The sequence below is a fragment of the Tympanuchus pallidicinctus genome, unplaced genomic scaffold (genome assembly GCF_026119805.1).
Source record: "Tympanuchus pallidicinctus isolate F22 unplaced genomic scaffold, pur_lepc_1.0 scaffold3, whole genome shotgun sequence".
Classification (NCBI taxonomy): Eukaryota; Metazoa; Chordata; class Aves; order Galliformes; family Phasianidae; genus Tympanuchus; species Tympanuchus pallidicinctus.
In genome coordinates this window covers 59,066,693-59,091,735 of record NW_026294747.1, presented here as the reverse complement: position 1 = coordinate 59,091,735, position 25,043 = coordinate 59,066,693, and the positions used below count along the sequence as shown (strand labels likewise).

Here is a 25,043-nt window from a genome sequence, read left to right as displayed (position 1 = left end):
CGTCGTTGGGTCCCTGGAGCTGACGCTGTGGCAGCGGCTCCAGGCGACTCTGCGCCCAGGTGCTCTCCGGCAGGGTCGGATTCAGCGTGGGAACAGCCCTGCTGCAGCGCGGGGAGCTCCACGCGTTCATCCCCGGGTCCCCGGCGCTCGCGGTGCCTTCCAGGGCTGTCCGTGTGGCCGCGGGGCGCTGCGGGGTGGCAGGGCTGTGCTCCCTGCCTCGGTGCTCCCAGCCTCACGCTCCCCCGTGGCAGGAGGTTCCCAGGCGAGCGGAGGCCGCACTCATGGCTGCGGAATGTGGGTGTACCCGGGCTGGGAGGTGCAGCAGGGATCTGTTGCTGCTTGCTGGTGACTCCCGGCAGGAGCTGCGCCCGCAGCCACCAGCCCGACTGCCACGTTCCCAGGGGTGCAGCTGGGGTTGTGTCCCCACGCCGGTGTCCTTGCTGGGTGGGCGCCGTGCTGCCTCAGCACTGCAGTGTGGGCTGGCTGTGGGACCTCCGCTTGCTGTGGCGCAGCTGGGGCTGCACAGGTTGTGCTTGGGTTTGGTGCTTGCTCGGAGTTCCTGCTTTGCTGTTTGCTGCCTGCTTTGCCTGCTCGGGACGTGCGCCTGGGTCACTGAGATGCGAAGGAGCGGCAGTGAGGCTGCAGAGCCGTGGGGCCGCAGGGCAGAGCTGACGTCCTCGTCCTGCTGGACGTGTCCCATCTCCGCACTGAGCTGCTTCCATGGGCCCTGAGAGCTGTCGGTCGGACGTGGAGCACTGCAGCCCCGCTCCCGCTCGGCTGCCTGGGTGCACAGCTCGGGGATCTCTGCCCTGTCCTTCTGCAGGCTGGTGCTGCTCCTAACGCGTGCTCAGCACTTCCAGACCTCGACTGCTGTGTGCTGTGCTGCCCACCTCAGCCCTAGGAGAGCTGCTCAGCCGCCCCAACATGCCCCCCTGGGGGTGCAGCTGCAGCTGTGGTTATCAGCTCCTTGGAGACGCTGGGTATTGCAGGCAGAGCTCCAAGCAGTGCAGCTTCTCCAGTCCCAGCAGCATTTTGGTTACAGCAGAGACCCATCCAGCACAGCACGCACCGTGAGCACCCCAAAGGCCACCTAAAGGGAGAACGGTGCTGTCCCCTGTGACCCGCTCAGATCTCTGCACCATGCTTGCTCCTGGCGTGGGGCTTCGGCCTGCTCCAGGCACAGGAAGGGGAGGTCGGGGAATGCAGGATTTGATACCTGAAAAACAGCTTGGAGCTCGTCTGTGTGTGGCACCGTGGAGGCTGGCAGGGGCTGCACCCAGCAAGGACGGGGGCCCTTGGAGCTGGTTCTGTGTCAGCCCACGTGCAGCCTGCTGGGCCAGCGCACAGAGCTGTGCTGAGGGCTGGGAGCATCCCTGAGACACAGCCTGCAAACAGCAAGCACGGGCTGAGCATTTCCCTGCTCGCCTTCCCAAAAGCTCTGCTTCCTGCAGGGTGCCTCGAGGTCGGAGGTGAGGCCCCGCTGTCATGCTGGGTGCACAGCCACGGAGGAACAGGGAAGGCTGCCTGCAGAGGGGGACGGTGCTCGTGTGTTCAAGGGAAGTTTGCATAGCGAGCGGAGCAGGCAGTGATAGGCATCACCTCGTGTCAGCACCTGCCTGCGATCGCTGGGGGAGCGGGGCTGGGGCCGGGCTGCGCCTCCAGCGCTGAGCCCAGCGGCAGCCCGTGCTTCTGAGAGCCGCAGCTGGCACCGGGGGTCTGGGTGCTCGTCTGGAGGGGGCGCACACCGCAGGCACGGGGCGGCTGCCTGCAGCCTGCGCTCTGTAGGAAGGGAGCGAGGGAGCGCTTCCGAGGGCGGCGCCTTCGCCGGCCTGCCCTGCCCTCAGCTGGAGCTGAGTCTGACCCACGTGGAGCAGGTTTTGCCGGTGAGGTGAGCGCCTGGCGGGGCGCTGGGAGGCAGCGCTTTGTGCTCCTGGGCACGGCCTGCAGGGCTGCTGCAGCGACGGGCAGAGCTCACCCTGCTGGGTGTCCTTCGGTCTGCAGTGGGACGCTGCCCGGGTTGGGGCTGGGTGCTCACCCTGCGAAAGCAGGGCAGGCTGCCCCGCTGCTGCTGAGTGCTGAGCAGTGAGGGTGGGAGTCAGTGCTCGCGCTGCGCTGCCGGCAGTCTCGGCTCCCAGCCTCTCGGTGCTGAGCTCAGCCCTGCAGAGGACGCGGCTCTGGGTCTCTGATGGCTGCCGGCGCTGCTCACTTTGGTTCCCGAGCTGCAGAGAGCTCCGTGCTGCGGGGCTGAGCTCTCCCCACCCCGCGCCAAAGGGGTGGCTGTGATGGGCACCGTGCCCTGCTGTCGGCTGGGGACTTTGGAACGTGGTCTCTGGGCTGTTTGTTCGGCCTCTGACCTGGCTGCAGGGCTGGTGGGGATGTCCGAGCGTCCCAGTTGTGCCGCAGCGGCTCATTGATGTGCTGGTTAATTATTTGTGTCTGTGGAGACCAAACGCGCCCGGCAGTGCCCTCTCAAAGCAGGAGGCAGGCGGGCCTTCTGCACCCCGCTGCATGGAGCTCCCCGTGCTGATGGGGAGTGAAAATGAGAGCCTCGTGCTGCTGGTGCACAGCCAGTATGGTGTGTGGATGGAGGCATCTGTCCTCCTTCTGCCTGCTGTGCTCTGCAGGGAGCTCTGGAGGTGTTTGTGGGGCTCACGGTGCAGGGGGGTCCTGGTGCTGACACCGCCTGGTGCTGAGGCTGTGCAGCTCGCAGGGCGCAGTGAAAGCCCCCAAGCTCTGCGTGGAGGCTGCAGGAGCTGGGATTTAAGGCGGTGTTTGCACTCCTGAAACTCATCACTAAAGAGCTGTACGGGAGGGAGATTTGATGTGGTTTTAGGAAAAGGCACGAGTGTGTGCAATAAACAAAGCAGAGGCGGCTCAGGAGGTGTGCAGGCTGCTGGGGCTGCAGGCACGTGGTGTGAGTGCTGGGGCTGATGGCTGCCTGCAGGGCTGGGGCTGGCTGCAGAGCTCACCCCATGGGTGCTGGGGGGATGAGGAGGGGTGCAGGCTGGATCTCAACACAACACGGTAAAAATCTGTTGCTGACAAACTCCTAAGCCTGGTTACAGCGCGGGGTCAGCACAGCAGGGCGGGCTGCCAGCATGGATGAGCTTTGCTCTCAGTCTGAGCAGCCTTCCCCCCCCAGCTCTATTGCACGGCAGGCAGCTCAGCGCATCTCACCTGTGCTCCAGTCACAGCCCCTGCAAAACCTCACCATTTTCACCAGTTTTGCCACAGTTTAAGGAAACTCTATGCGTAGTGCAGCAGTGCAGGGCGTGCTTCCTTCATCTGCACGGGATGGAGGGGATGTGGTGAAGAGGAAGATGGTGGTGGTGCTCTGTGTGTTGCGGTGATCCAGCGGGGAGCTCAGCGGGACAGAAGCTGTGGGAGGAGTGCTGGGAGAAGCACTGATGGACTGGAGGGACTCAGCTCTGTGCACTGCGGCTTGCAGCACTTTGCAGCTCCTTGTGTGCAGTGCAGGCAGCATGCAGGCTGCGGCTGGCGGCTGTGCTGCCGCGGGGCTGGGCAGGAGGGTGGCAGCGTGGCACAGAGCGAGGCTCCTGTCCTGATCCCTTCTGCTCTCTGCTCTGCAGATTCCTTTGTGAACAGCCAGGAATGGACCCTGAGCCGCTCGGTGCCTGAGCTGAAGGTGGTGAGTATTCACATCTGCCCTCCAATGCTTCTCCACGTCCCCCAAAGGCCCCCGCGTCCTCCTGAGGCGCAGTGAGTGCTCACAGGGCTCCAGCCCCACGGGGCGCAGAGGGGCTGGGGCTGCTGCTGTGCTGGGAGGGTTTCCCTGGGGGGACCACGCTGTGCAGGAGTGGGTGCTGGTATGGGAGAGCACGCGGGAGCAGAGCTGAGCACCTCTCTGCTGCTCCCACGTCCCTGTGGCCACCCTGCGGTGTCCCTGCCCTAAGGGTGCTGTGGGACCTCACCTCCAGCACTGTGCTCTGTGTTCAGCAGAGAGCGTCCGGCCGTTGCCTTGCAGTGCATCCTGCAGAGCTGTCACTGCCTGCCTGCAGGGCAGAACACCGGGAGGCGCGTGGGCTCTGGCAGTGGAGTCTCCCCCGTGCCCACCTCACCCCATGTTCCTATGGGCCACCTGCAGCAGGGATCTGCTCTCAGGGTGCAGCCCTCTGAGGCCGGAGACGTTTCCACCACGTGTCCTTGCTGGATCCTGTGAGCTGCCACTGTCACCAGTGCTGGGGGACGGGTGGTGGCTGCTTGGGCTGAGCTGGCTGATGGGCACCAGAGCCCAGAGCAGTGCCTGGGGGGGGGAGGCTCAGGATGGCTGTGGTGGGACAGGGTCAGCTGTGCAGAGCACCGCGTGCTCCCAGCTTTCCCAGGACCCTACAACCCGTTCAGAGCTTCGCTCTTCTTGTGCTCGACAGCAGCCTTCAGCGTAACTCCCTTTGAGAACTGTTGGCACGTCTCCTTTCAGCCCTTTTAAGATTAAATGCTTTTCGGTCTTACTCTGAAAAGCAAGGGATGTTTTGGCAAGTCTCACAAGCACAGTGCTGCCACGGTTTTTCTTATCTGCAGTTAAGTATTAATGAAAGCAAACTCTGAATATTCACTTGTTAGTTTCCCTTGTAAAACATGTGTCTGTCCAAAGATGCTCCTGCAGCTATTCTGTGTATTGCTTCCTGACGTGTTAACAGCGTGCAGCGCTGCAGGCTGAACAAACCTGAGGCCTTCAGCTCTCCCCAGAGCAGCACGGCCTTTTGCCTTGTCTGCCATCACCCTGGGGTTCCGTCCGGACGCTGTGGTGCTTCCCAAAGCGTGAAGGCACTCAGGCTGGTGCTGAGCTGTGTCCCTTTCTGCCTGCCTGCAGTCTGTGGTGGTGGGGGGACCCTTTGCAGGCCTGTCCTGAGGGAAGGAAAGCATCAAAGTGATCAGATGGGAAGGGCTGGCTGCACGTTGTGCCAGAGGAGGTGCAGGCTGGGTTTTAGGAGCAATTCTTCTCCAGAGAGCAGTCGGGCATTGGCACGGCTGCACAGGGCTGGGGGTCACCATTGCTGGAGGTTTTCAAGGACCGTGGAGATGTGCTTGGGGACGTGGTGGGGTGGCCTGGGGTTGGGAATCTCGGAGATCTTCTCCAACCTGAATGATTCTGTGATTCCACGAAGGGAAGCTGCCCACAGAGCTGCTGCTGTCTGGAGGCAGCAGTCAGTGTGGGTCCAGCGCTGCTCTGGCACTGCAGTGCGGTGCCTCCCTTCCTCCCTGGGCTCTGGATTTTTGCTCCTCTGCCACCTGCCCTGAAATACGGCCGCCCCATCGCTCACAGGGTCCGTTTCTCTCCCCAGGGCCCTGCAGGCAGGCGGGTCTTGGAGCCAGCAGCCCGAGCTGCCACAAATGTGCCCAACTCTGCCCCTCGTGCTGCCGTCCCGCAGTCGGCGCAGGCGTCACCAAACACCCTGAGCTGCCAGGAGCTCCTCCAGCCTCGCTCCCAGCCCTCTGTCCGTCAGCAGTGTGCTCAGCAGGCACTGAGCGTGGCACGGCTGGGTCTCACAGCAGTGTGCGCCCCGTGGGCAGGCTGTGCCACGAGCACTGTGTGGGAGAGCAGCAGTGGAGCCCCGTGATGGGCAGCAGTGCAGTGCAGGTGGGGGGAGAGGCTCACACGAAGCTCTGCTCTGTCCCTGACCTTCTGATCCTGCTTGTCAGCGCAGACCTTCCCCAGCTCTGTGAGCACCGATCGTCGGCTCGTCGGGGTCCCTTTATGGCACGCAGCGCTCCTGCTGCGGCCCACACACCTGCAGCCAACTCACAGAGCGTGGATTTTGCTTTTGGGTCTCGTGTGTGTGTGGCTGCACGGCACCTTCGTGAAGCTTTGTGCCTGCTGGGAGCCCTGCAACGGGCAGGGGGCTGTGAGGTCACCGTGCCCTGGGTCAGGGCAGCATCCCGAGTGCTCCAGAACTGCTGTGTGTTTGCTCTGATGCAGCGTGCTGAGGTGTGGGGTGCTCAGGATTGCAGCAGTCCCGGCATGAGGATGTCGTGGCTCTGCTGCAGGTCTGAGGTCCTGATGGAGCCGCACTGCCGTGGCAGCCAGCAGTGGGGACAGGGAGTGAGGATGCCTGCAGAACATTCATGTGGAGGAGGAGCTGAGGGCAGCACAGCTGGAGCCTTATGTGTGGTGGAGCCAAGAGGAAGCTGGCGCTGGTGAAGAGCCCCAGGCTGTACCAGGCAGTGCCGGAATGGCAGAGCTGTTCCTCTGGGCACCCCCTGGCAGGAGTTGTCCCCAAGGGCGCTGTGGATGCAGTCAGGCTGTGCAGCCGGGCCGGGTGCCGTGGGGATGCTTCACCCAGCATTGCTCTCTGCTCAGACTGCCTGCCTGCAGCCTTGTAGACCCTGGGCATTTTCGATCTGCTGCGAAGGTGCTGGCTTAGAAAGAGGCACGGCCGTCCTGCTGGCAGAGCCCGGGGCAGCTGTGCTCCTTCTGCAGGAGATCAGCAGTGTGGCCCAGACTGAGCCCGACGGGCTTCAGCCCAAAGCTCTGCTCACGTCCCGGCTCAGGGCTCAGCCTGAGTTCCAAGAGCTCCAGTGCTGATGGTTTGGGATGCGTGAGCTGGGAGATGAGTTCCCTTCCGCTGCCGGTTGATTGCAGTGTGGGGACGGGGGGCTGCGGCGCCGCGCTGGGTCACCTCGTGCTGTGCTGAAAGGCAGCTGCTGACACGCGTTTCTCTCCCAGGGCATCGTGGGGAACCTGTCCAGCGGCAAGTCGGCCCTGGTGCACCGCTACCTGACCGGCACCTACGTGCAGGAGGAATCTCCAGAGGGTGAGCTGCAGCTGCTGCAGTGCTCGGGGCCCTCGCTCCCCCGGCCCCAAAGGCGGCCTCCATTCCCCTTTGCCTCCCCCGCTGTCCCAGGACCCCACTGCCTGCTCTGCCCTTCTCACCGCCGCGCTCTCTCCCCCAGGCGGCCGATTTAAGAAGGAGATTGTGGTGGATGGTCAGAGCTACCTGCTGCTCATCCGTGATGAGGGCGGCCCCCCCGAGCTCCAGGTAGGAAATGTTGCACTGCTGGGCCAGAGGATGCAAAATCCCAGGGTAACACGGGGGAATGAGTGCAGGGCTGTGTGTGTGAGTGCAGGGCTGTGTGTGAGTGCAGGGCTGTGTGTGAGTGCAGGGCTGTGTGTGTGAGTGCAGGGCTGTGTGTGAGTGCAGGGCTGTGTGTGAGTGCAGGGCTGTGTGTGAGTGCAGGGCTGTGTGTGTGAGTGCAGGGCTGTGTGTGAGTGCAGGGCTGTGTGTGTGTGAGTGCAGGGCTGTGTGTGAGTGCAGGGCTGCGTGTGAGTGCAGGGCTGTGTGTGAGTGCAGGGCTGTGTGTGAGTGCAGGGCTGTGTGTGAGTGCAGGGCTGTGTGTGTGTGAGTGCAGGGCTGTGTGTGAGTGCAGGGCTGTGTGTGTGAGTGCAGGGCTGCGTGTGTGTGCAGGGCTGTGTGTGAGTGCAGGGCTGTGTGTGTGTGCAGGGCTGTGTGTGTGAGTGCAGGGCTGTGTGTGAGTGCAGGGCTGTGTGTGAGTGCAGGGCTGTGTGTGAGTGCAGGGCTGTGTGTGTGAGTGCAGGGCTGTGTGTGAGTGCAGGGCTGTGTTTGAGTGCAGGGCTGTGTGTGAGTGCAGGGCTGTGTGTGTGAGTGCAGGGCTGTGTGTGTGTGAGTGCAGGGCTGTGTTTGAGTGCAGGGCTGTGTGTGAGTGCAGGGCTGTGTGTGTGAGTGCAGGGCTGTGTGTGTGAGTGCAGGGCTGTGTGTGAGTGCAGGGCTGTGTGTGAGTGCAGGGCTGTGTGTGCGTGAGTGCAGGGCTGTGTGTGAGTGCAGGGCTGTGTGTGAGTGAGTGCAGGGCTGTGTGTGCGTGAGTGCAGGGCTGTGTGTGCGTGAGTGCAGGGCTGTGTGTGAGTGCAGGGCTGTGTGTGTGTGCAGGGCTGTGTGTGTGTGAGTGCAGGGCTGTGTGTGAGTGCAGGGCTGTGTGTGAGTGCAGGGCTGTGTGTGAGTGCAGGGCTGTGTGGTGCTGGTGGTCGGTGATGATCTGTGACTGTTGCTGTGTCTCCCACCCTCAGTTCGCTGCCTGGGTTGATGCCGTGGTGTTTGTCTTCAGCCTGGAGGACGAGATCAGCTTCCAGACAGTGTACAACTACTACCTGCGGCTGTGTAGCTACCGGAACACGGCGGAGGTGCCGATGGTGCTGGTGGGCACACAGGGTGAGTGCCGGCAGCTGGGGGTGCCAGGGTCTCTCCCTGCCTCGGGCTGCATGCTGCATTGAGGCAGTTATTAGGAGTGGCTTGGGTTAGGGGCCTTGGAGGAGCTCCGTAATTCCTCTTCAAGCCCTCCCAGCTTCTGTGCACAGAGCTGCTTCTGTTCTCCACTCATAACGCTGCCTTTGCGCTGCCTCTCCAGCTCTTGCCTGCAGTGGCTGAGCATCAGGCCGATGCCTGAGGGTTTGGTGCTGATGCTCTGCCATCTGTGCTGCTGGGGCAAGTTGCAGCAGGAAAGGTTTGAGGGGTGGCACGGAGCTGCCAGCTCCCACGGGCTGAGCCGTGCTGTGCTGGGCGGTGGGGCTCTGCCACCCCCGAGTGCTGCCAGCCCAGCCTGGGCGTGGGGAGGAGCAGCAGTGTGCAGAGCTGCCCTCCTCCTGCCTGGGCAGGGCTGGGGCCCTGCAGTTGGATTCCGGCTCCCCCGGCGTGTTGGGGCAGCCGGCTTCCAACAGCCAAAGTGCAGCACCTGGGAAGCGGGGAGGGGAGCAGCAAGGGCAGAAAGGGGAGCAGTGAAGGAATCGCTGCAGGTGCCTGAGCTCCGTGTTTCCATGAGGAGAGTCCTCCTACGTACAGGCACAGGGCATGGGCAGAAGGGACCCTGCACACGATCTGTGGGTGCAAGGTGCCAGCAGAGAGCAAGAGCAGGGGATGGGGAATAGGAAGAAAGCCTCGGCTGGACCCAGCTCCTGAGCAGAGCGAGCAGTTTGCCACCGAGAGCTTCTGGAGCAGGAGGTCTCAGTTTGTGTGCTCTGTGCCCCAGGTTAAGTCCAGGACAAAGTTGTAAAAATTCTGATATTTAAAGATTGTGGAATTGGTTTAGGATTCAGGGATCTTGGTGTGGCTCCGGGCTGGGTGGTACAAACAGCCTCTTGTTAGTGCTGTCAGCTGTGAGCGCATCCTCAGAGCCAGCTTTCCCCATTAACTGAGCATCATGTCTGTATGGCCCTAAGAGCTGAAATGATGACAGATCCACTCAGCTCTGCCATTGAGGCAGACTCACACGGTGGTTCCAGCTGCCGTGGCACACATGAGTCACTTCCAGCCCGTGGAAGCACCGTCATCCCCATGCAGGGGGGGCTGTGCTCGCACCCAGGGCCGCCCTGCTTACACCTTTGCCCCCAGCTCTGTCTGCTGTCTCTGTGCATCCTCCAGCTGCCCTCAGCTGCAGTCCCATCCGTGATGCTGGGTGTTCTTGGAGCCCTGTCCTGTTCCACACACCCAGGCAGCTTTGTGTTCCCAGCTTCACCTCCCGCTCCTTGCTGCCCTTCTCAGAAGTGCAGCGTCTGGGTGGTTAGGAGAGTAGAGGAAGGTTCATTTGAAAATGTGATCAAATCCACATTCTGCAGATGGGACTTCATTACCCGAGGCATTAGTAGGGCAGGATGTGCTTTGCAGGTGAGTATCAGTGTGAAGGAGCAGGAGGCCAGGAGTGCCCCGGGGCTGTGGGTGTGAGGGACACAGCTGCCTGCTCCTCACCTCTCTCCCTCGCCTTGCAGATGCCATCAGTGCCACCAACCCTCGTGTCATTGATGACTCTCGGGCACGGAAGCTCTCCAACGACCTGAAGCGCTGCACGTACTACGAGACCTGTGCCACCTACGGGCTGAACGTGGAGAGGGTCTTCCAGGATGGTAACTGCAGTGTTTGGAGGTGTTGGGGCCAGGCAGGAGGCAGTGCGTGGGCTCAGCATGTCCTGAGCACAGCTGGGAGTGCTGCCGGGGGGCTGTTGGTGCACGGCCTCATGCAGTGCAGTTACTGTGCAGGCACAGACCTGGTCTGCGAGAGGCCAAGAGGGCCAGAGGGACCCTGGGGTGCGTTGCAAAGAGTGTGGCAGCTGGGGACGGTGCAGGCAAACTGATGCTGGTGCAGGGTGATGATGCTGCGTGGGAACAAGGACTGAGGGGGGTCTCAGCACGAGGAGAACTTTTCCAGGCCGTGTCCCTGGGACGCAGAGCGGGGAGCAGCAGTGGGGAAATGGGAGGGATCCTTGTCTGCGTGCAGGAGGAACGCTGCTGGAGAGACCTGCTGGATTCTGGTGTTGGCATTTCAAAAGGGTGCAGGGAAATGAACGTTTGAGAAACATCAAGAAACTGTAGAAATGAATCAAAGGTCAGAAAAGGTAGCTGAGGCACTGTGAGGAGCTCAACCATTTCACAAATACGGAAGATTGAGGAGTAACTTGATTACAATGGCTAAATACCTACGTGGGGAGAAAGCCACAGATAACGACCAACTGCCGGCTGGCAGAGAACTGATGGGACAAGGAGGGTATTAAACTAAAAGAGAGGAGGTTTGGGTCAGATGGTGGAGGGAGATTCTTCACCCAGAGGCAATGAGAGCCTTGCACCGCTGCCCAGAGCCGCTGCGACGCCCCAGTGCCATGGAGGGACTCTGGGCAGCCCAACCTGGTGTGGGGCTGTGGGGGCTGTGAAGTTCCTCCTAACCATTCTATGGTTCAGCGATCTTCAAGGTTCCACAGTGGAGAAGGGAAGATCTGCAACCTGAGGTTGCTGCTCCTTTTGCTGAGTTTGCTCACATATCCATGCTGTGCAGTGCATGCACTGACCTCTCTCATTGGTGTTGGTAGGACTAGAGGGAATGGCTTCAAACTGTGCCAGGGGAGGTTTGGGCTGGACATTAGGAAACACTGCTTTTCTGAAAGAGTGGTCAGGCAGTGCAATGGGCTGCCCAGGGAGTGATGGAGTCACCGAGCCTGGAGGTGCTCAAGGAGCATTTGGACTTTGTGTTGAGGGACGTGGTTTAGTGAGGACGATTGGTGATGGTTGGACTGGATGATCCTGTAGGTCTTTTCCAGCCTTGGTGTTTCTGTGATCCTGTGACCTCGTTCCAGGTGCAGCATCAGGTCCAGGTGCAGCATCAGGTCCAGGTGCAGCATCAGGTCCAGGTGCAGGCTCTGTGCTGCCCTGTGCAACATGCAGTGCTGGTCCCCTTGGGCAGCACGCTGAGGTTGTGCTGGGCCTGGTGCGACCGCTGGTGATGCCCAGCTAAAGGCTGAGGCCAATGCTTCCTCCCCAGGGCTCTGTCTGTGCAGGAGCCCCACGTGCGGTGCTGCTGAGCACAGGGAGGTTGTGGGAAGGTCCCAGCTGCGGCATCAGAGCTTCGGCAATGGCAGCTGTGGGTGCCTGGAGGGGCGGGCAGTGCAGAGCCTTCCCTCCTGCCAGGGTGGGAGCAGCGCCTGCTGGTTGCTTAGCTTTGGAGGCGTAGGGTTAAGGAGCTTCGTTCTACATGCAGAACTCTCAGAGAGCTTAGAGGATGCCAGGACAGCAGCGAGAATCATCAGCATGGAGGTGCCTCGACTCTCACGCCTCGTCTCAGCAGTGTTTCATGGGCATGAACTGGAACACAGGGAGTTCTGCACTAATGCTTCACTGTTCAGTGGCAGAGCCCTGGGACAGCCCCAGGCTGCCCACAGGAGTGGGGGTCTCCTTCTGTGGAGATATCCAGGAGCTTCCCAGATACCTTCCTGTGCAACCTGCTGTAGGGATTCTGCTGTGGGGTGTTGGACTCCACGATCTCTGTAGGCCCCTCCCAGTCCCTGCTGTTCTGTATTGGAGCAAAGGCTGGAGGGCAGATTGTGGAGAGCCCTTTGGCAGTGATTGTCTCGGTGCTGTTTCTGAGCACTGACCCTGCAGGTGCACAGGGAGAGCTGCAGCCATGCTGCACTGCTGCCTTCCCTGCTGTAACACTCCACGTGAGGTGCTCAGATGCCAACCAGTCCTGCAGCACCGTGGTGACATTTGGCCAGTGGCAGCCCTGTACCTGGACAGAGGTTCTGCGCCGGGATGGCTGCAATGGTTGCATATCTGAGAGCTCCGTGTAGCAAGGGGAGAAACCTTGGTGAGCAAAAGGCCTCGGGCACAGTCATGAGGGTGGCAGGTCATCCTTGAAGAATTGAGTCCTGTGATGTTGGAAAAGCAGAAGCTCTGCTCAGTGAGCAGCGATGTGAAAGCCAACTCGAGATGCACAGGGCTGTGCTGCAGCCTTTGGGTCCTGCCTGGGCTCCCCTCTCCATCACTCACCTCCTGTTCACTCTCCTTGGAGGCCTCGCACTGTGCTGAATGGAAAGCCTCTGTTTACTTGGAGCAGGTGGGAATTTGCTGCTGCACCAGCAGTTTCTGCCACTTTCAGCCTCAGGGATTCTGCAGCTGTTTGTTGTCCCAGGTTGTGCCGAGGGCTCAGGTTGGGTGTTAAGAACAATTTGGAATCCAAAGAGGAGCTGGGTGCTGGCACAGCTGCACAGGGAGTTTGGGGTCACCATCCTGGGGGTGGACAGGAGCTGTGGAGATGTGGCACTGGGGGATGTGGTTGGTGGGAACGGTGGGGGTCTCAAGTCTTTTCCAACCTTAATGGTTCTGTGTGAAACATGCTGGTCAGGAGATGTGATGCTCCCAAAAGTTCCTCGTTGTGACTGCAGGGATGGCCAGCAGTGTGCAGAGGGGCAGAAGGGGCGGCGTGCAGCCACGGCTGATGCTGTGCTCCTTGGCTGGGAGATTGGGAAGGCTGAAATGCAGCTTTGGGCTTTTGGCATCGGGCAGTGAGGTTGAAGGAATGAAGGGCCGTTTGTGATGCTCATTTCTGGAGCATCTGGAGAGCTGAGGGCCACGTGTGCCCTGGCCAAGGGAGGTGGCACTGCCCAGGCTGCCCAGTTTGTCCCTGGCTCCTGTGGCCACTGCCAGGGGGTCATGGGCTCTGTGTGGCTGCGCAGTCAGTGCTCTGCATGGGACCCAAGAGAGTGGTGGCCTTTGGGTGCTCAGTGTGGCATTGCAAAGGAGCTGTACCAAACCTTGCAGCTGTGCAGCGCTGCTGACTGTGATGGGGATGGGCAGTTTGGGTGCTCTGCAGAAATCTCCTCTGTTACTATGGGATGCTGCAGTTTGAGCCCCAGGAGTTGGTATCAGGCAGGGGGAGGGTTTGGGTCTTGCTGAAGCTCTACAGAGATTTGTTGAGGGGCGAAGTGGCTTTCAGGTCTCTGACCCTGTCCTTTTCTCTGCTCTTCCAGTGGCTCAGAAGGTGGTGGCTCTGAGGAAGAAGCAGCAGCTCTCCATCGGTCCCTGCAAGTCCCTGCCCAACTCACCCAGCCATTCGTCTGTCTCCGCAGCCTCCATCCCTTCTGTTCACATCAACCAGGTGGGAAACAGGAACAGGGGAAGGCAGGAACCCCACGTGCTCCTCCCCACCCCTCCTTCACTGCACAGCGCAGACCGTTCAGCCTCGCTCTGCACTCGCACCACAGCCCTGGAGTAGCTGTTGGGAGGGCAGAGCAGCTGTTCACTGGAGCATCAGCCCGTAGCCCAGAACGTTGCTGACACTGGTGTCAGGCTGCAGTACGAGCCATTGCGTGTGCTGTACGTCTGCAGACGTTGTGTGGTGCTCCTGGAGCAGCTGCTGCACAGCTCTGAGCTGTGTGCAGGGAGCTCCTGGCAGAGCAGGGGTCTGTGATGCAGCCAGGAGTGCACCTGGTCCTGCTGCCCTGGCACCAGGGGGCTGCTGGCCTGTGTGCATACAGCTGGGCTCCTCCAGCACGTCTCTGCAGTGCCAGGGGTAGTGCAGAGGAGAAGGGAGTGCTCTGGGAGCTCAGGAGGGCACGGTGCTGTTCCTCAGGCACGGCATGGGTGATGGAGCAGATCAGAAAGCAGAGCAGGCTGGCATAGCAGGGGGGTGGTGCAGGAGACCCTTGGCAGCCTGCTTGCTGCAGTGGGGCTTTGTTACAATTCCTAATGCATGTGCAAGTGCTGAGCTGCTTCTGGTGAAGGTGAGAAATGGCTCTGCTGCTCCTCAGGCGCTCAGGCCAATGGAGCAAGCTCCAAAGCAGCTGTTACCGTAGAATCATAGACTGGTCTGGGTTGCAGAGGAGCACAGTGCTCATCCAGTTCCAACCCCCTGCTGTGTGCAGGGTCACCAACCAGCGGCCCAGGCTGCCCAGAGCCACATCCAGCCTGGCCTGCAGAGATGGGGCATCCGCAAATGGATGTTATGTTGCAATCACTGGGCCTGTCATAAGGACTTCACTAAATCTGTTTGTCTGACCCATTGCTGTCAGACTGGGGAGCAGCAAAGGCTGCAGCTGGGTCCTCTGAGTGCTGGGAAGTGACACAGATGGAGCAGTGTGAATCCCTCAGCTGCTTTGTTGGTGAGCAACATGTGGGATGGTTTTTGAGGAAGAGGGTGGCTAAGGACTCAGAGGGGCACGTGAAACTGAGAAGAGAGTGAGATTGATCTCACATCAGGGATTTTAAACACCCATATGGGTGCTGTGCCTGATCATAGGTTTGTGGTGCTGGACTGTGAGCTGCTCTGTATGGATTTCTGCAGCTCACTGGTGCTCCAGGTCGGGCTCCAGCCCGTTCACATGAGTTCTGTGTGCAGGTGAATATGCTGAGCCCCACTGGCAGCAGAGCTGCTGCTGAGCCACACAGCCTGCTGAGCACAGTCCAGCAGCTTGCAGTGGGAGCAGCGAGCACAGCTGCCTGCAAACATGCACAGCCATCCCTGTCCTGCAGCGTGCCTGGGGACCCACAGCGCTTGGGAAGGCTGACAGGAGGCCTCCAGGTTAAAGGCAGGTGTGAGTGCATCCAGTGACGAGAGAATTGTCTTAGCAAACTGGGGACAGTGAATTGCTGGAGATGGGAGGCAGTCTGTGTGGGAAGGGTGCAGGCAGCAGAAGGCCGTGTTCCTCAAGGAGGAGCCGTTTCGTGTTGTGTTCCATGTGCCAGAGTATGAAAGAAGCACACTGACAAAGTAATGATGGCACTGCTGTGCCTGTCAGCGTGTCTCTGTAGTGGGCAAAAGCCTTCCTGTGTGTGGTGGTGGCTCCTCAGCGGGATCCCACTCGTGAGCGGGCGTTTGGGCTGAGCAGAAGGAGGCCTGTGGAAGAGACCTTTGTGCACAGGAGGGTGCCAAGCTCTTGGCTTGTTCAGCTTAGAAAAGCGGGGGCCAAAATGGACCAAACCCAACCTCTGAAGGACACAGATGTGAAAGAAAACCACTTTTTGTGAAAAGGTGCTAGCACAGAAGGGGTGGATCTAAGAGTGGCCAAGGGAAGGCAAAGTTTGGGCATCAGAGGAGGATCCTAGTGGCGTGGCATGAGCTGTGTTCGAGGTTCTTGCTCAGAAACCTCCTTGCTTTCCTTTCCTCCCTGCAGAGCACCTTTCAGCCCGGTGTGCAGACGACCTCTGTGTAGAGGTGGATGTTGGCTCCTGGGCCCGGAGACAGAACCTTTTCTCTCAGCTCCCTGCTGTGCTCCTGTGGCTTTGCTGGAGGGACCTGGGTAGATCTGGTGGGAAGCAGAGCCGTTACAGGGAAGTAATGCAGCACGAGCCAACAGGGAATGGCAGCTCGCTGTGAGGCCTTTCTGAACGACACGTAGTTCCTGACTGGCTGGACTGCAGCAGTGATAGAGGCCGTGTCCTTCTGGAGCTTCTGCCCTCTGTCTTCCCTCTCCCATCCCTGCTCTGTGCCTGTCCAAAGCTTTGTCTGTCCCTGTACTTGACCAGCCTGGGGGCCGCAGTGAGGACCAAAGCTCATTGCTGTTCCCTGGGTCTTCTGCGGCTCCACCACAGCCCCCCGGGTTCCCAAGGACCCCCTGCAGCACTCTGTGCCTTGGTGCTTGCAGATTTCCATCGCAAGAAGTACTTCTCCCTAGAACAGGAGCTGGTGAGTGATTGCGGAGTGCCTTGCAGTGTTCGCACGTTCCCAGTGGGGCTCGGAGTTCTGGATCTGCTTCCCACTGTCCCCAGCACAAATCCAGCTGCCTTTGAGAAACCAAACTGTGTCCATTGCAGGTGTTGTGTCACTGACCCGGGCAGAGCAGCCCTGTCGGTGCGTGCAGCACACTGCCCATGAGGGAGGGGACGTGCCAGGACTGAGCAGCAAGCGGCTGCTGCAGCACAGCAGTTCCTGCAGAGGGGTGCAGAGAGCCCAGAGCCACTGCTGTGCGGTGTGCTGTGCTGGGGGTGCTGCACCAGGGCTGGATGAGGGAGTGATGCGACGCCGCTTTGTCTTTTCCCATTTCAGGGTAGAAGCTCTCTCTGGGTTTCTTATGGCCTTTGCTGACCCTTGGGACCAAGGCAGAGACGAGGAGCCCCAGGAATGATTCGGGAACACGGGATTTAGCTTAGAGACAGGATGACAAGAAGCCAGACAGTGAATTCTGAGCTTTGTTTTGTCTTGTCTTTGTTTTGACTTTGTACTGCAGCCAAGTATGGCCTGCACTGCCCCTCTTTGTGCCTGGGGACGTCCTGTTCAGTGCCCAGTGCCTGCGGGGACAGCTGTGTCTCCTGGACATGGGGACCAGCATCCCTACAGAGGGCTGCGTAGGGCAGGCAGGAGCTGGGGACAGTCCTGGGACCAGCTGCTCTGGAAGGTGCTGAAAGCCAAACTGAGCCTGTAGGAAATGGATGCTGCCTGTACCCCACAGCCCGGCCAGCTGTCACACCAGCCCATGGCAGTGACTGGAGAGGTATCAGTGCACCCCAGTGTTCTCAGCATTGTGTCAGAGGATCTCTCCACTTGGTGCCAGGCTGGCTGTTCTCTGCACCCACAGGGTCGTGCCCGTGGGCAGCGGTGCTGCAGGAGGGGGTTGTTGTCCTTGCAGAGGGATGATTCGATTTATGATGCAGTTCTTGAAGCAGGCCCTGGTTTCATTTTGTCTTTGGAGCTTTGGAGTCTTTCCTTTAACTCCACAGTGGTGCGCAGTGCCACAGGGCGCGCTGCTTCCGTCAGGGCAGAGAGGGGCCAGCTGTGCTCAGCATTTCCAGCTGCACCTCCTGGAGCACAGTGTGCCCATCAGGGCCATGGCAGCAGCATCCCTCCCCGGCCCTGGCTCCTGGGAAGCTTCTGCACCCGCTGTCAGGCTGCTCAGGTCGCCCTGCAGCCCCAGGGGTGCCGGTGCTGCTCCTGCCCCTGCAGCGAGGCGAGCAGGTCTGATGGGTTTGGGATCCTGGCTTGGCCTCTGCTCCCACCTGCCCCATCCTGTTCCCTGCCTGCAGGGTGCAGGCGTTCCACAGGCCGGTGGGTGCTTGCAGTGCTCAGAGCTGCTGCACCTGATTCTCACTGCTTCTACATCTGCTGCATCTTTCTGCAGGGGCTCTGAGGTGCCCTCAGGGGTACCCTCAGCTGTGGGATGAGTCAACACTGCTTGGGATGGGGTTTGTCCTTCTGCCAGCGGCAGCCAGGAGCAGGGGCACAGCCCAAGCTCTGCAGCACTGCTTGCACTTCGTGTCCCTCTGTGCTCTGTGTCGCTGGGTGCTGCTGATGGGCCCGGCCCCGCTGCTCCCCCTGCTGGGTCAGCACAACCCTCTGTCGCAGCCCGGCCGCAGTGAGCGGTGCTTTGCTGAGATACAGAAGTGCTTGGGCTGTGGGTAACGAGAGGCAGGAATGAGAACGTGAAGTTTGCAAGTGAAACGAAAAGCAACCTGCAGTTCACCTGTGCTTGGTAACGAGAGCCTTCCGTGCCTGCTGCAGGTTGTCCCAGCGGAGCCTGGCAGTGCACGTTCAGCAGTGCGAGCTGCAGGCAGTGCACAGCCCTGTGAGCAGCGCGGGCAGCAGCTGTGTGTCCCTGTGGTGCCAGCATCCCGCCGGGCTCGTGGTGCCCTGCCCTGTGCTGTCCTCATCTGCGCACTCCCATCCCCTGCCCCGTTCCGTGCAGATGCTGAGGCAGTGGCTGCTGTTTGTTTGCACTCTTCCACTCAGAGCCCTTCCCAGACCTCGCTCCTTGTTCCTGCCTTGCTTCTGTGTGACGGTTCCTACTTGGGAACTTTGAGTGATCCCTTTCCTGCTTGAGAACCCGGGGTTCTGTCAGTGTTTGTTGCAGTTCGTGACACCCACCCATTGCGCACCAATGGGGAGGATCTCTGCATGTGTTTTGCTCAGATTTCAGCTTCCACCGTGTGTTCAGATGGCAGTAGAGACCAGGGGTGCTCGTTTGGGGTGATGGAGCAGCTCCAGGAGCAGGACGTGGGGGGTCTCCTTGTCAGGTTCTCCCACAGCCGAGGTTTGCATGGGCCCTGGATCTCTCCTGCAGCCCTGGAGCTGCATTTCCTCAGACCCACGTGGTGGTGGCTGCTGCCTCTTGGGGCTGCAGCATCCTGCGCTTGGCCCAGCACCAGGCACGCTGGGGGCTGAAGGAGGGTTTTCTGGCTAGGCAAGGAATGAAAGCAATGTCACAGGAGCGTATAAAGTACAGAACACAATTCGGTGAGATTTTTTCCTAGGAGCTTTGTTGTCCATCGTCTCACATAAATCAGATCTATCACAGCTGTTAGGGCAGGAGCTCAAACTCTGCAGTCCCTTCTGTGTGAACTCCTTCCCTCAGTCGTAGCTTCATGGATGCATTACCAAGGAGCAGCAGATTCTCTGGGCCCCGGTAGCCCATACTGTGTGTGTCTGCTCTTGAGCCCTGCCTTGGCACAGCCTGTACGTTTGGTGTGCTGAGCTCCTGGGGAGGTGTTAGCAGACAGGGTTCCCCCTGTCCCGGATTTGGGGTAGCAAAAACTCTCCTGTCTCCAGGCAGACGTGGTGCTCCAAGCCCCTGCTCCAGCACAGGGCACGAGTGGGGCAGCAGGGCTCCTAGGCCTCATCTCTTGCTACAAAAGGCTCTGGGCTCCATCTGCAGGCGGTGGCCGTTGTGCTGCCAGCTGGGCTTTCTCTATATACTGCATGAACGCAGCTGGCAGCACCCACAGCAGTGTGATGGGAGGGCCAGGGCCAGAGCTGCAGGGTGCACATCCTCGTGGCGTGCAGCTCAGCCCAGAAGGGAGCAACGAGGCTGGGCTCCTCACAGCTCCCTGCTAGGGGCCTTGGAGAGTGGATGGCTCAGCTGATGTCACTGAGTCCTTGCCCTGCTTGTCTCTGTTGGCTTCGGAATGTTACTGTTCCTCCAGGAGGAAAACAAAAGCGGAGAAGGGCAGCAGCTCCCCACACCCCCCCGGTGCCAGGTGCAGTGCATGGGGCGCAGCGTCCCCGCGTGCCACAGCCCCATGGTGGAAGGCGCCGCGCGGGGTCCCTGCGCCTGCCAGCCTCGTGCTGAGCATCACCGCCTCATTCTGCCCTAGGCCACCAACGGCGGAGGAGCCTTCAGCGACTACTCCTCCTCGGTGCCCTCCACCCCCAGCATCAGCCAGCGGGAGCTGCGGATCGAGACCATCGCTGCCTCCAACACACCCACCCCCATCCGCAAGCAGTCCAAGCGGCGCTCCAACATCTTCACGGTACGCAGCGCCGGGGCCGGAGGAGCTTTGGGAGCGTTGCGGAGCCGGGAGAGGGGCAGGCAGCCCCTGTCTGTGCCAGGCTGCGGGGAACCTGGCCGTGCTGGCCAGGGAGGGGCGGGCAGGGGGGCGATGCTTCTGCACGTGTAGGGGGCGCAACAGACAGCACTGGTCCTGGTGTGTGCGCAGGCGTGCGTCAGCAAGCCGCTCCTTGCGCAGCAGGAGTGTGCCCAGGGCGTGTTGGCTGTGTGCAGGGAGCACAGCTCCCCGTCCATTGCTGGGCAGCTGCACCTTGTGCGCACAGCACCGGTGAGCTCTGCTCCTCCTTGGAGCCGTGTCCCCAGAGTGTGGCACAGAGCCTCCGGTGCCCCCTGGTGGTGCCAGCTGTGCTGTGCCAGCACGTGGCCCTGGACCCCTGGCTCTGCTACCCGAGCCTTGCGGCTGCGTGACAGCCGCAGTGCTGTGGGGTCTGCTGGGGGCCGGGGAGAGCAGCAGAGAATGGAGGCGGCAGGGAGCCGGCAGAGCTGCGGGACCTGGGCAGCGCGGGGCCTTGGTGCAGGGATTGGCTGCTGGCTGGCTGAACGCAGCCCGCCTCCAGTGTGCTCACACCGTGCACGCACCGTGCACGCGGTCCTGCTCACACTTGCCCTGCTGTCAGCAGCCCCCGAGCGTCCCTGTGCTGTCAGTGCAGCGGTGCTCCCGGTCCCCGTGCCCAGGTCAGGTCCCCGCGTTCCTCTCCCCCGGTGCCCGGTACGTGTGCCAGGCTCAGGCCCTCCTCCCATCTACGTGTGCTTCCCAGCCTCCATTGCTCCGTACTCCGTGTCTGCTGTCTGTGGAACTGCCCGCCACCAACCATTGTCCGTGTTGCACTGTGTTACTGTGTGAACAGCTGCCACTGCTCTGGTCCCCGATCACACCGACTCAGCATTCCACACCCCATCCCTCTCCTGCGCTGTTGGCATCCCAAATTCCCAACTCCTCGTGCTGGGAGCACATCCCCCCCGCTGCCGCGATGTCCCGGCAGCTCCCTCTCTGGGGGTCCCCAGTGCTCTGTGCGCTCCCCTCCCGTGCCCCCAGCTCCGTGCCCGTAGATCTGTGCCCGTGCTCCTGGCCCCCACAGCACGCGCTGTCTCTGTGTCCCCAACCTGCCCTGCAGCACAGGGCAGCGGCTCCACGGCTCCGCACGCATGGCTGCGTCCTCACCGCTGTCCCCTCCGTGTGCCCACACCTCCCTGGCGGTGCCCGGAGGTCCCCTGTTGGTGGTGGTCCTGCTTTTGTTGCCCCTCGGTGCCGATGGACTCCCCGCTCCCGCCGTTCTCGCTCATGCTTGCTGCTGTGCACCGTGCGCCCATGCACTGCCACCCATCCTCTGCTCACCGCGGGTTTGGACTCGCCGTCAGCTCATGCTCACGCTGTCGCTCCTCTCGGGGCTTGTGGGTGCCACGCTCAGCTCACAGCCTGCGGGTGCCACGCTCGCTCGGTGCAGACGCGCTCATGGGGAGGCGGAGGGCTCGCTGTGGGATCACGCTTCTTTGCTGTGGATGTCACCACCCTCCTGCAGCTCTTGCTCACTTGCTCATTCTGGGCTCCAGCTTGCTCTCACTGCGCCACTCACCCGTGCTCATCCTGGGCTCACTGCTTGCTCTGTGCTGGCGCACACATGGCTCACATTGAAGTCTTCACCCCGTGTGATCGTGGCAGCAGCAGCAGCAGCTCCTGACACCTCCTCCCGCAGCGGGGCAGGGCAGGCAGGCAGGGACGGCTCTTTGTGCCGCTGGTTTCCCTGCGGGCAGCGCAGCGCGGCTGCTGCTGTCCCCGTGCCCCCGATGCCGGGTCCCCCAGCCGGGCACGGTCTCTTTGCGCCCCGCGCTGCTCCGATCCGGCCCGAGCTGTGCCTGGCTCCTGCCTCCTCCTCCTCCCGCTCTCCTCCTGTCCTCTCCTCTCCTCCTCTTTGCTCTGGGCCCTGCCATTGCAGGGGAGGGCTGCGTGGGGGGCCGCTGGCTGGAGGCGGTGCCCGCCCGTCCCCACTGCCGCCCGCCGCCCGGTCCGGCTGCGCCCACCCAGCATCTCGTGTCCGTGTTCTGAGTATAACTTGCCAAACTCTTTATTCTTTCAATATTTGCAGATATGTGCCACTGTTTCCAACTTTTCATCAACAAAAAGGCCTTTCCAACTCCTTCCAAATTAGAAGATCCAGGTGGTTACACGGCACCTCTGTACCAATTCTCTCACTTTTCATTGCCTCTCCAGGGCCGGATAAGGGATGGGCACTGGGATTGATCTAAGATTAGAGGCTCGCCCGCCCTCCAGCCAGCATGGGTCCCCCCCTCGGAGACACGCAGGAGCCTTTTAAATCCCCCCATGTAAAGTCTAGGAGGCGCCGCGACGGCCTGCGCTGCACTTTGCCGGGACATTGCTGGGCCTGCCGGATGCTGGCGGCACCCGTGGGGCTGCCGGGCGACGACCCCACGGGCCGGGACGGGACGGGACGACGTGTGGCGCCGGGACGGCGATGGCAGCGAGTGCGGCTGGACGGGCCCAGGGACGCTTCGCTGCTGCTTGGAGCTCTGCGGGCGCCGCCGGCCCCCGGCTCCCTCCTCCCCGCCGCACCTCCTGCATGGACTCCTGCTCCTCTCCTCGCAGCACGGCGGCCGTCTGTGGCTCTTTAGTTTCTTCTCTTTCGATCTCTTTGTTCTGCTCTGGGCCCCGGGCCGGCGGATGGGGGTCCCGGCCGGGGGGCCGCCGCCCCCCTCTGATCCAAAGCACACGGGCGCTCCCGACGGGTGTGGGACGCTGCAGCGGCGCCGCGCTGCCCTCTCATTGTCGTGGTTCTGAATGTATTGGTCGTGCTCCATGCCGTGTATGACGTGGTATTGCCCTCTGTCCTAAGCACTTTGAATGAGTTCCGCTCCACAGACTGTACACTTCATATTGTATTTATTGGGGTTTGCTCTGCCCGGCGGGCGCCGCGCTCGGCCCCGGCCGTGGGATCGGTATTTACTGTCCATGCTCTTTTGTAAGGGCCGGTGTCCGCCCGGTGACCGTGCTACTTTGTATGGTGCAAGTGTGCTCCCGGAATAAACCTGTTGGATTGGTAGAGGTGTGAGTTCCTTTCACCGCTCGGCTCTCCCGCTGCCATCCATGCTCACCGCATCCCACGCATCTGTCTGTGCCGTGTCCGTGTGCCGGGGGCAGGCGGCCCCGCTCTGTAGGACAGCGCTGCGGGGCCGGGGGTCGGGGGGCCGGGAGCGCGGGGCTCTGTCCCGCGAGGGGCGGCGGGGCCACGTCCCTCCCATCCCACCCTAACGACCTCCATCTCTTCTCTTCCAGTCTCGGAAGGGCGCCGACGCGGAGCGGGACAAGAAGGCGCCGGAGTGCAAAGCGGACAGCATCGGCAGCGGGAGGGCCATCCCTATGAAGCAGGTGAGATCCTCCCCGCGCCGTTCCCTCGCGTCCCCCCCTCTGCATCCCCCTGTGCTCAGCCTCAGTGCTGCGCTCAGCGCTGGATCCTCAGTGCCAGAAGCACACCGAGGTTCTGGAGCGTGACCAGAGAGGGGCTGTGGGGGTCGGCGGCGCCGTGCTGTGGGAGCGGTTGGGGATGGGGATGGCGATGGGTCGGTCTGGAGCACAGGAGGCTCAGGGAGACTCACTGCTCTGTAAACCCTGAGAGGATGGAGCGTGGTGGGGCCGGCCTCTGCTGCAGCTTACGGCAGTAGGGCGAGGGGGGGTGGTCTCACGTTGTGCCTGGTTGAGCAGTGGGAACGATTTCTTGCAGCTGGGTACCGGCGCACCTTCACTGGGGGCGTCCAGAGCCATGGAGACGTGGCACTTTGGGACGTGCTCAGTGGGCACGGTGGGGGCTGAGTGTGAGGATCTCAGGGGTCTTCTCCAGCCTTAGTGCCTCTGTGAGGCATTGAAGGCAGCTCCCGGGAAGGGGCTTTGGGTGCAGACAGGGCACAGAGAATAATTCCCTGTCGGGAAACTGAGCACGGGGACAGGGCTGCAGCAGGAGCGGTTCCAGCAGAGGGCATCTGTGCCCCACACCTGCCACAGCCCTGCACGGCCCTGCGCTGTGCTCTGCCTCCGTGCATCCTTTGCCCTGAGCAGCACCGAGGGCTCTGAGGGCTGGGAGCAGCAAGAAGTTGCTGATGACACCAGGCTGTGGGGTGCAGTCAGAGCATCAGAGGGACGGGATGCCATCCAGACAGACCTGGACAAACTTGATCAGCAGGCCCAGGTGAACCTCATGAGGTCTGACAAATGCAAATGCAAAATCTTGCACCTGGGTTGAGGCAGCCCTCACTACCAATACAAGCTGGGGGATGAAAGGATTGAGCGCAGCCCTGCTGGGGCTACTGGTGGGCGGGAAGCCGGACATGAGCCAGCAATGCGTCCTCAGCCCCAAAAGCCAACTGTATCCTGAGCTGCATCGAAGGAAGCGTGGCCAGCGGGTCCGGGGAGGTGATCCTGCCCCTCTGCTCTGCACTGTGAGGCCTCACCTGGAGCACTGCGTCCAGATGTGGAGTCCTCAGTACGGGAGAGACAAAAAGGTCCACGCCAGGATCCAGCTGTGGTGTCCCTGTGCATTGCAGGGGAGTTGGAGTACATGGCCTTTGAAGGTCCCTTCCAACTCTAGGGTTCTGTGATTCTATGAAGTGGCTGCACTGTGCCATGCTGTGCTGTGCCATGCTGTGCCATGCTGTGCCATGCTGTGCTGTGCCATGCTGTGCTGTTTGGCCCAAGGGAAACTCGAGGCACTGGGAGTTGACCCAAAGCATTGGTTATCTGTGTGCATGTCAGCCTGAGAGCAGCAGCAGTGCTGGTTGAGAGGGCAAGTGGTCACTGGGTGATGTTGGCACCAGGGTTTTCTTGCACGGATGCACACACACCCTTGCAGCCCCTGGCTGTTCCCATGCTGAGCTGTGTGCGCAGGGATGCATGCATCCATGTGGGAACATGCTGGGGGTGGGACCCTCAGGGGACCAGAGGATCAGTTAAGTTAAATAGAAGAGATTTGGGTGAGATGCAAGGAGGAAATTCTTTACCCAGGCCCTCTCACTGCTGCCCAGAGCTGTGGGTGCCCCATTCCTGCAGTGCTGAAGGCCATGGATGGGGCTGTGGGAGGTGTCCCTAAGGCTTGGGGGAGGCTTTGGGGTCTCTTCCAACCCAAACCATGCTGGGATTCCCCGGCCAGTCAGTGTGCTGCTGCAGGATGGCTGCACTGCAGTGAAGCACTGCGTGTGGTGGCACTGCTGTAGGTTTGCCCAGGGCAGCTCAGTGCTGGGGATGGCAGCAGTGCAGGGGCAGAGCCGTGGGGATGCTGTACTTCCAGCATGGCACAGCGTGCACAGCCCCAGCACAGCATGTCAGTGTCAGCTGTGTGCTGGTCGCAGCCCTGCTCTTGGGAGGTGCAGATGCTTTTCTTATTCTCCTGGCTGCTGTGGTGATCATGGTGCTCGTTACCATTTCTTCCACTGCTTCCCTGGCTGGGGGCCTTTCAGAGCAGGATGCTTCCCCTGCCTGCTCCCATATCTGTGTGTTGCTGGGCTGTGGCCAGGCTGCTGGAGCTGCAGTGCTTCGG

General features: G+C 61.3%; 1 protein-coding gene and 1 long non-coding RNA gene across 12 annotated transcripts in view; both read left to right on the top strand.

The window, feature by feature from the left end:
• AGAP3 (ArfGAP with GTPase domain, ankyrin repeat and PH domain 3) overlaps positions 1-25,043 on the top strand; it is an 84,438-nt gene that overhangs the window by 21,667 nt on the left and 37,728 nt on the right. For 4 of the 6 annotated variants that reach the window (XM_052696536.1, XM_052696535.1, XM_052696534.1 and 1 more), the window contains exons 2-9: positions 3,591-3,649; positions 6,686-6,773; positions 6,913-6,998; positions 8,042-8,183; positions 9,734-9,868; positions 13,258-13,385; positions 19,310-19,465; positions 22,793-22,885. In XM_052696536.1, the coding sequence (XP_052552496.1) occupies positions 3,591-3,649; positions 6,686-6,773; positions 6,913-6,998; positions 8,042-8,183; positions 9,734-9,868; positions 13,258-13,385; positions 19,310-19,465; positions 22,793-22,885 (887 nt within the window). Of the gene's footprint in view, positions 1-3,590; positions 3,650-6,685; positions 6,774-6,912; positions 6,999-8,041; positions 8,184-9,733; positions 9,869-13,257; positions 13,386-19,309; positions 19,466-21,587; positions 21,707-22,792; positions 22,886-25,043 lie in introns of those variants that run through there. The other 2 variants (XM_052696537.1, XM_052696533.1) reach the window with 2 other exon arrangements.
• Positions 7,014-7,983, top strand: LOC128087275 (uncharacterized). Of its 6 annotated transcripts, none has more exons than XR_008209749.1 (4): positions 7,014-7,220; positions 7,329-7,390; positions 7,499-7,576; positions 7,927-7,959. It is a non-coding gene; the product is annotated as an uncharacterized LOC128087275 (long non-coding RNA). The 6 variants fall into 6 exon arrangements; XR_008209747.1 differs by having other exon boundaries at positions 7,014-7,238; positions 7,311-7,390; XR_008209746.1 differs by lacking the exon at positions 7,927-7,959 and adding an exon at positions 7,785-7,873 and having other exon boundaries at positions 7,014-7,260; positions 7,311-7,390.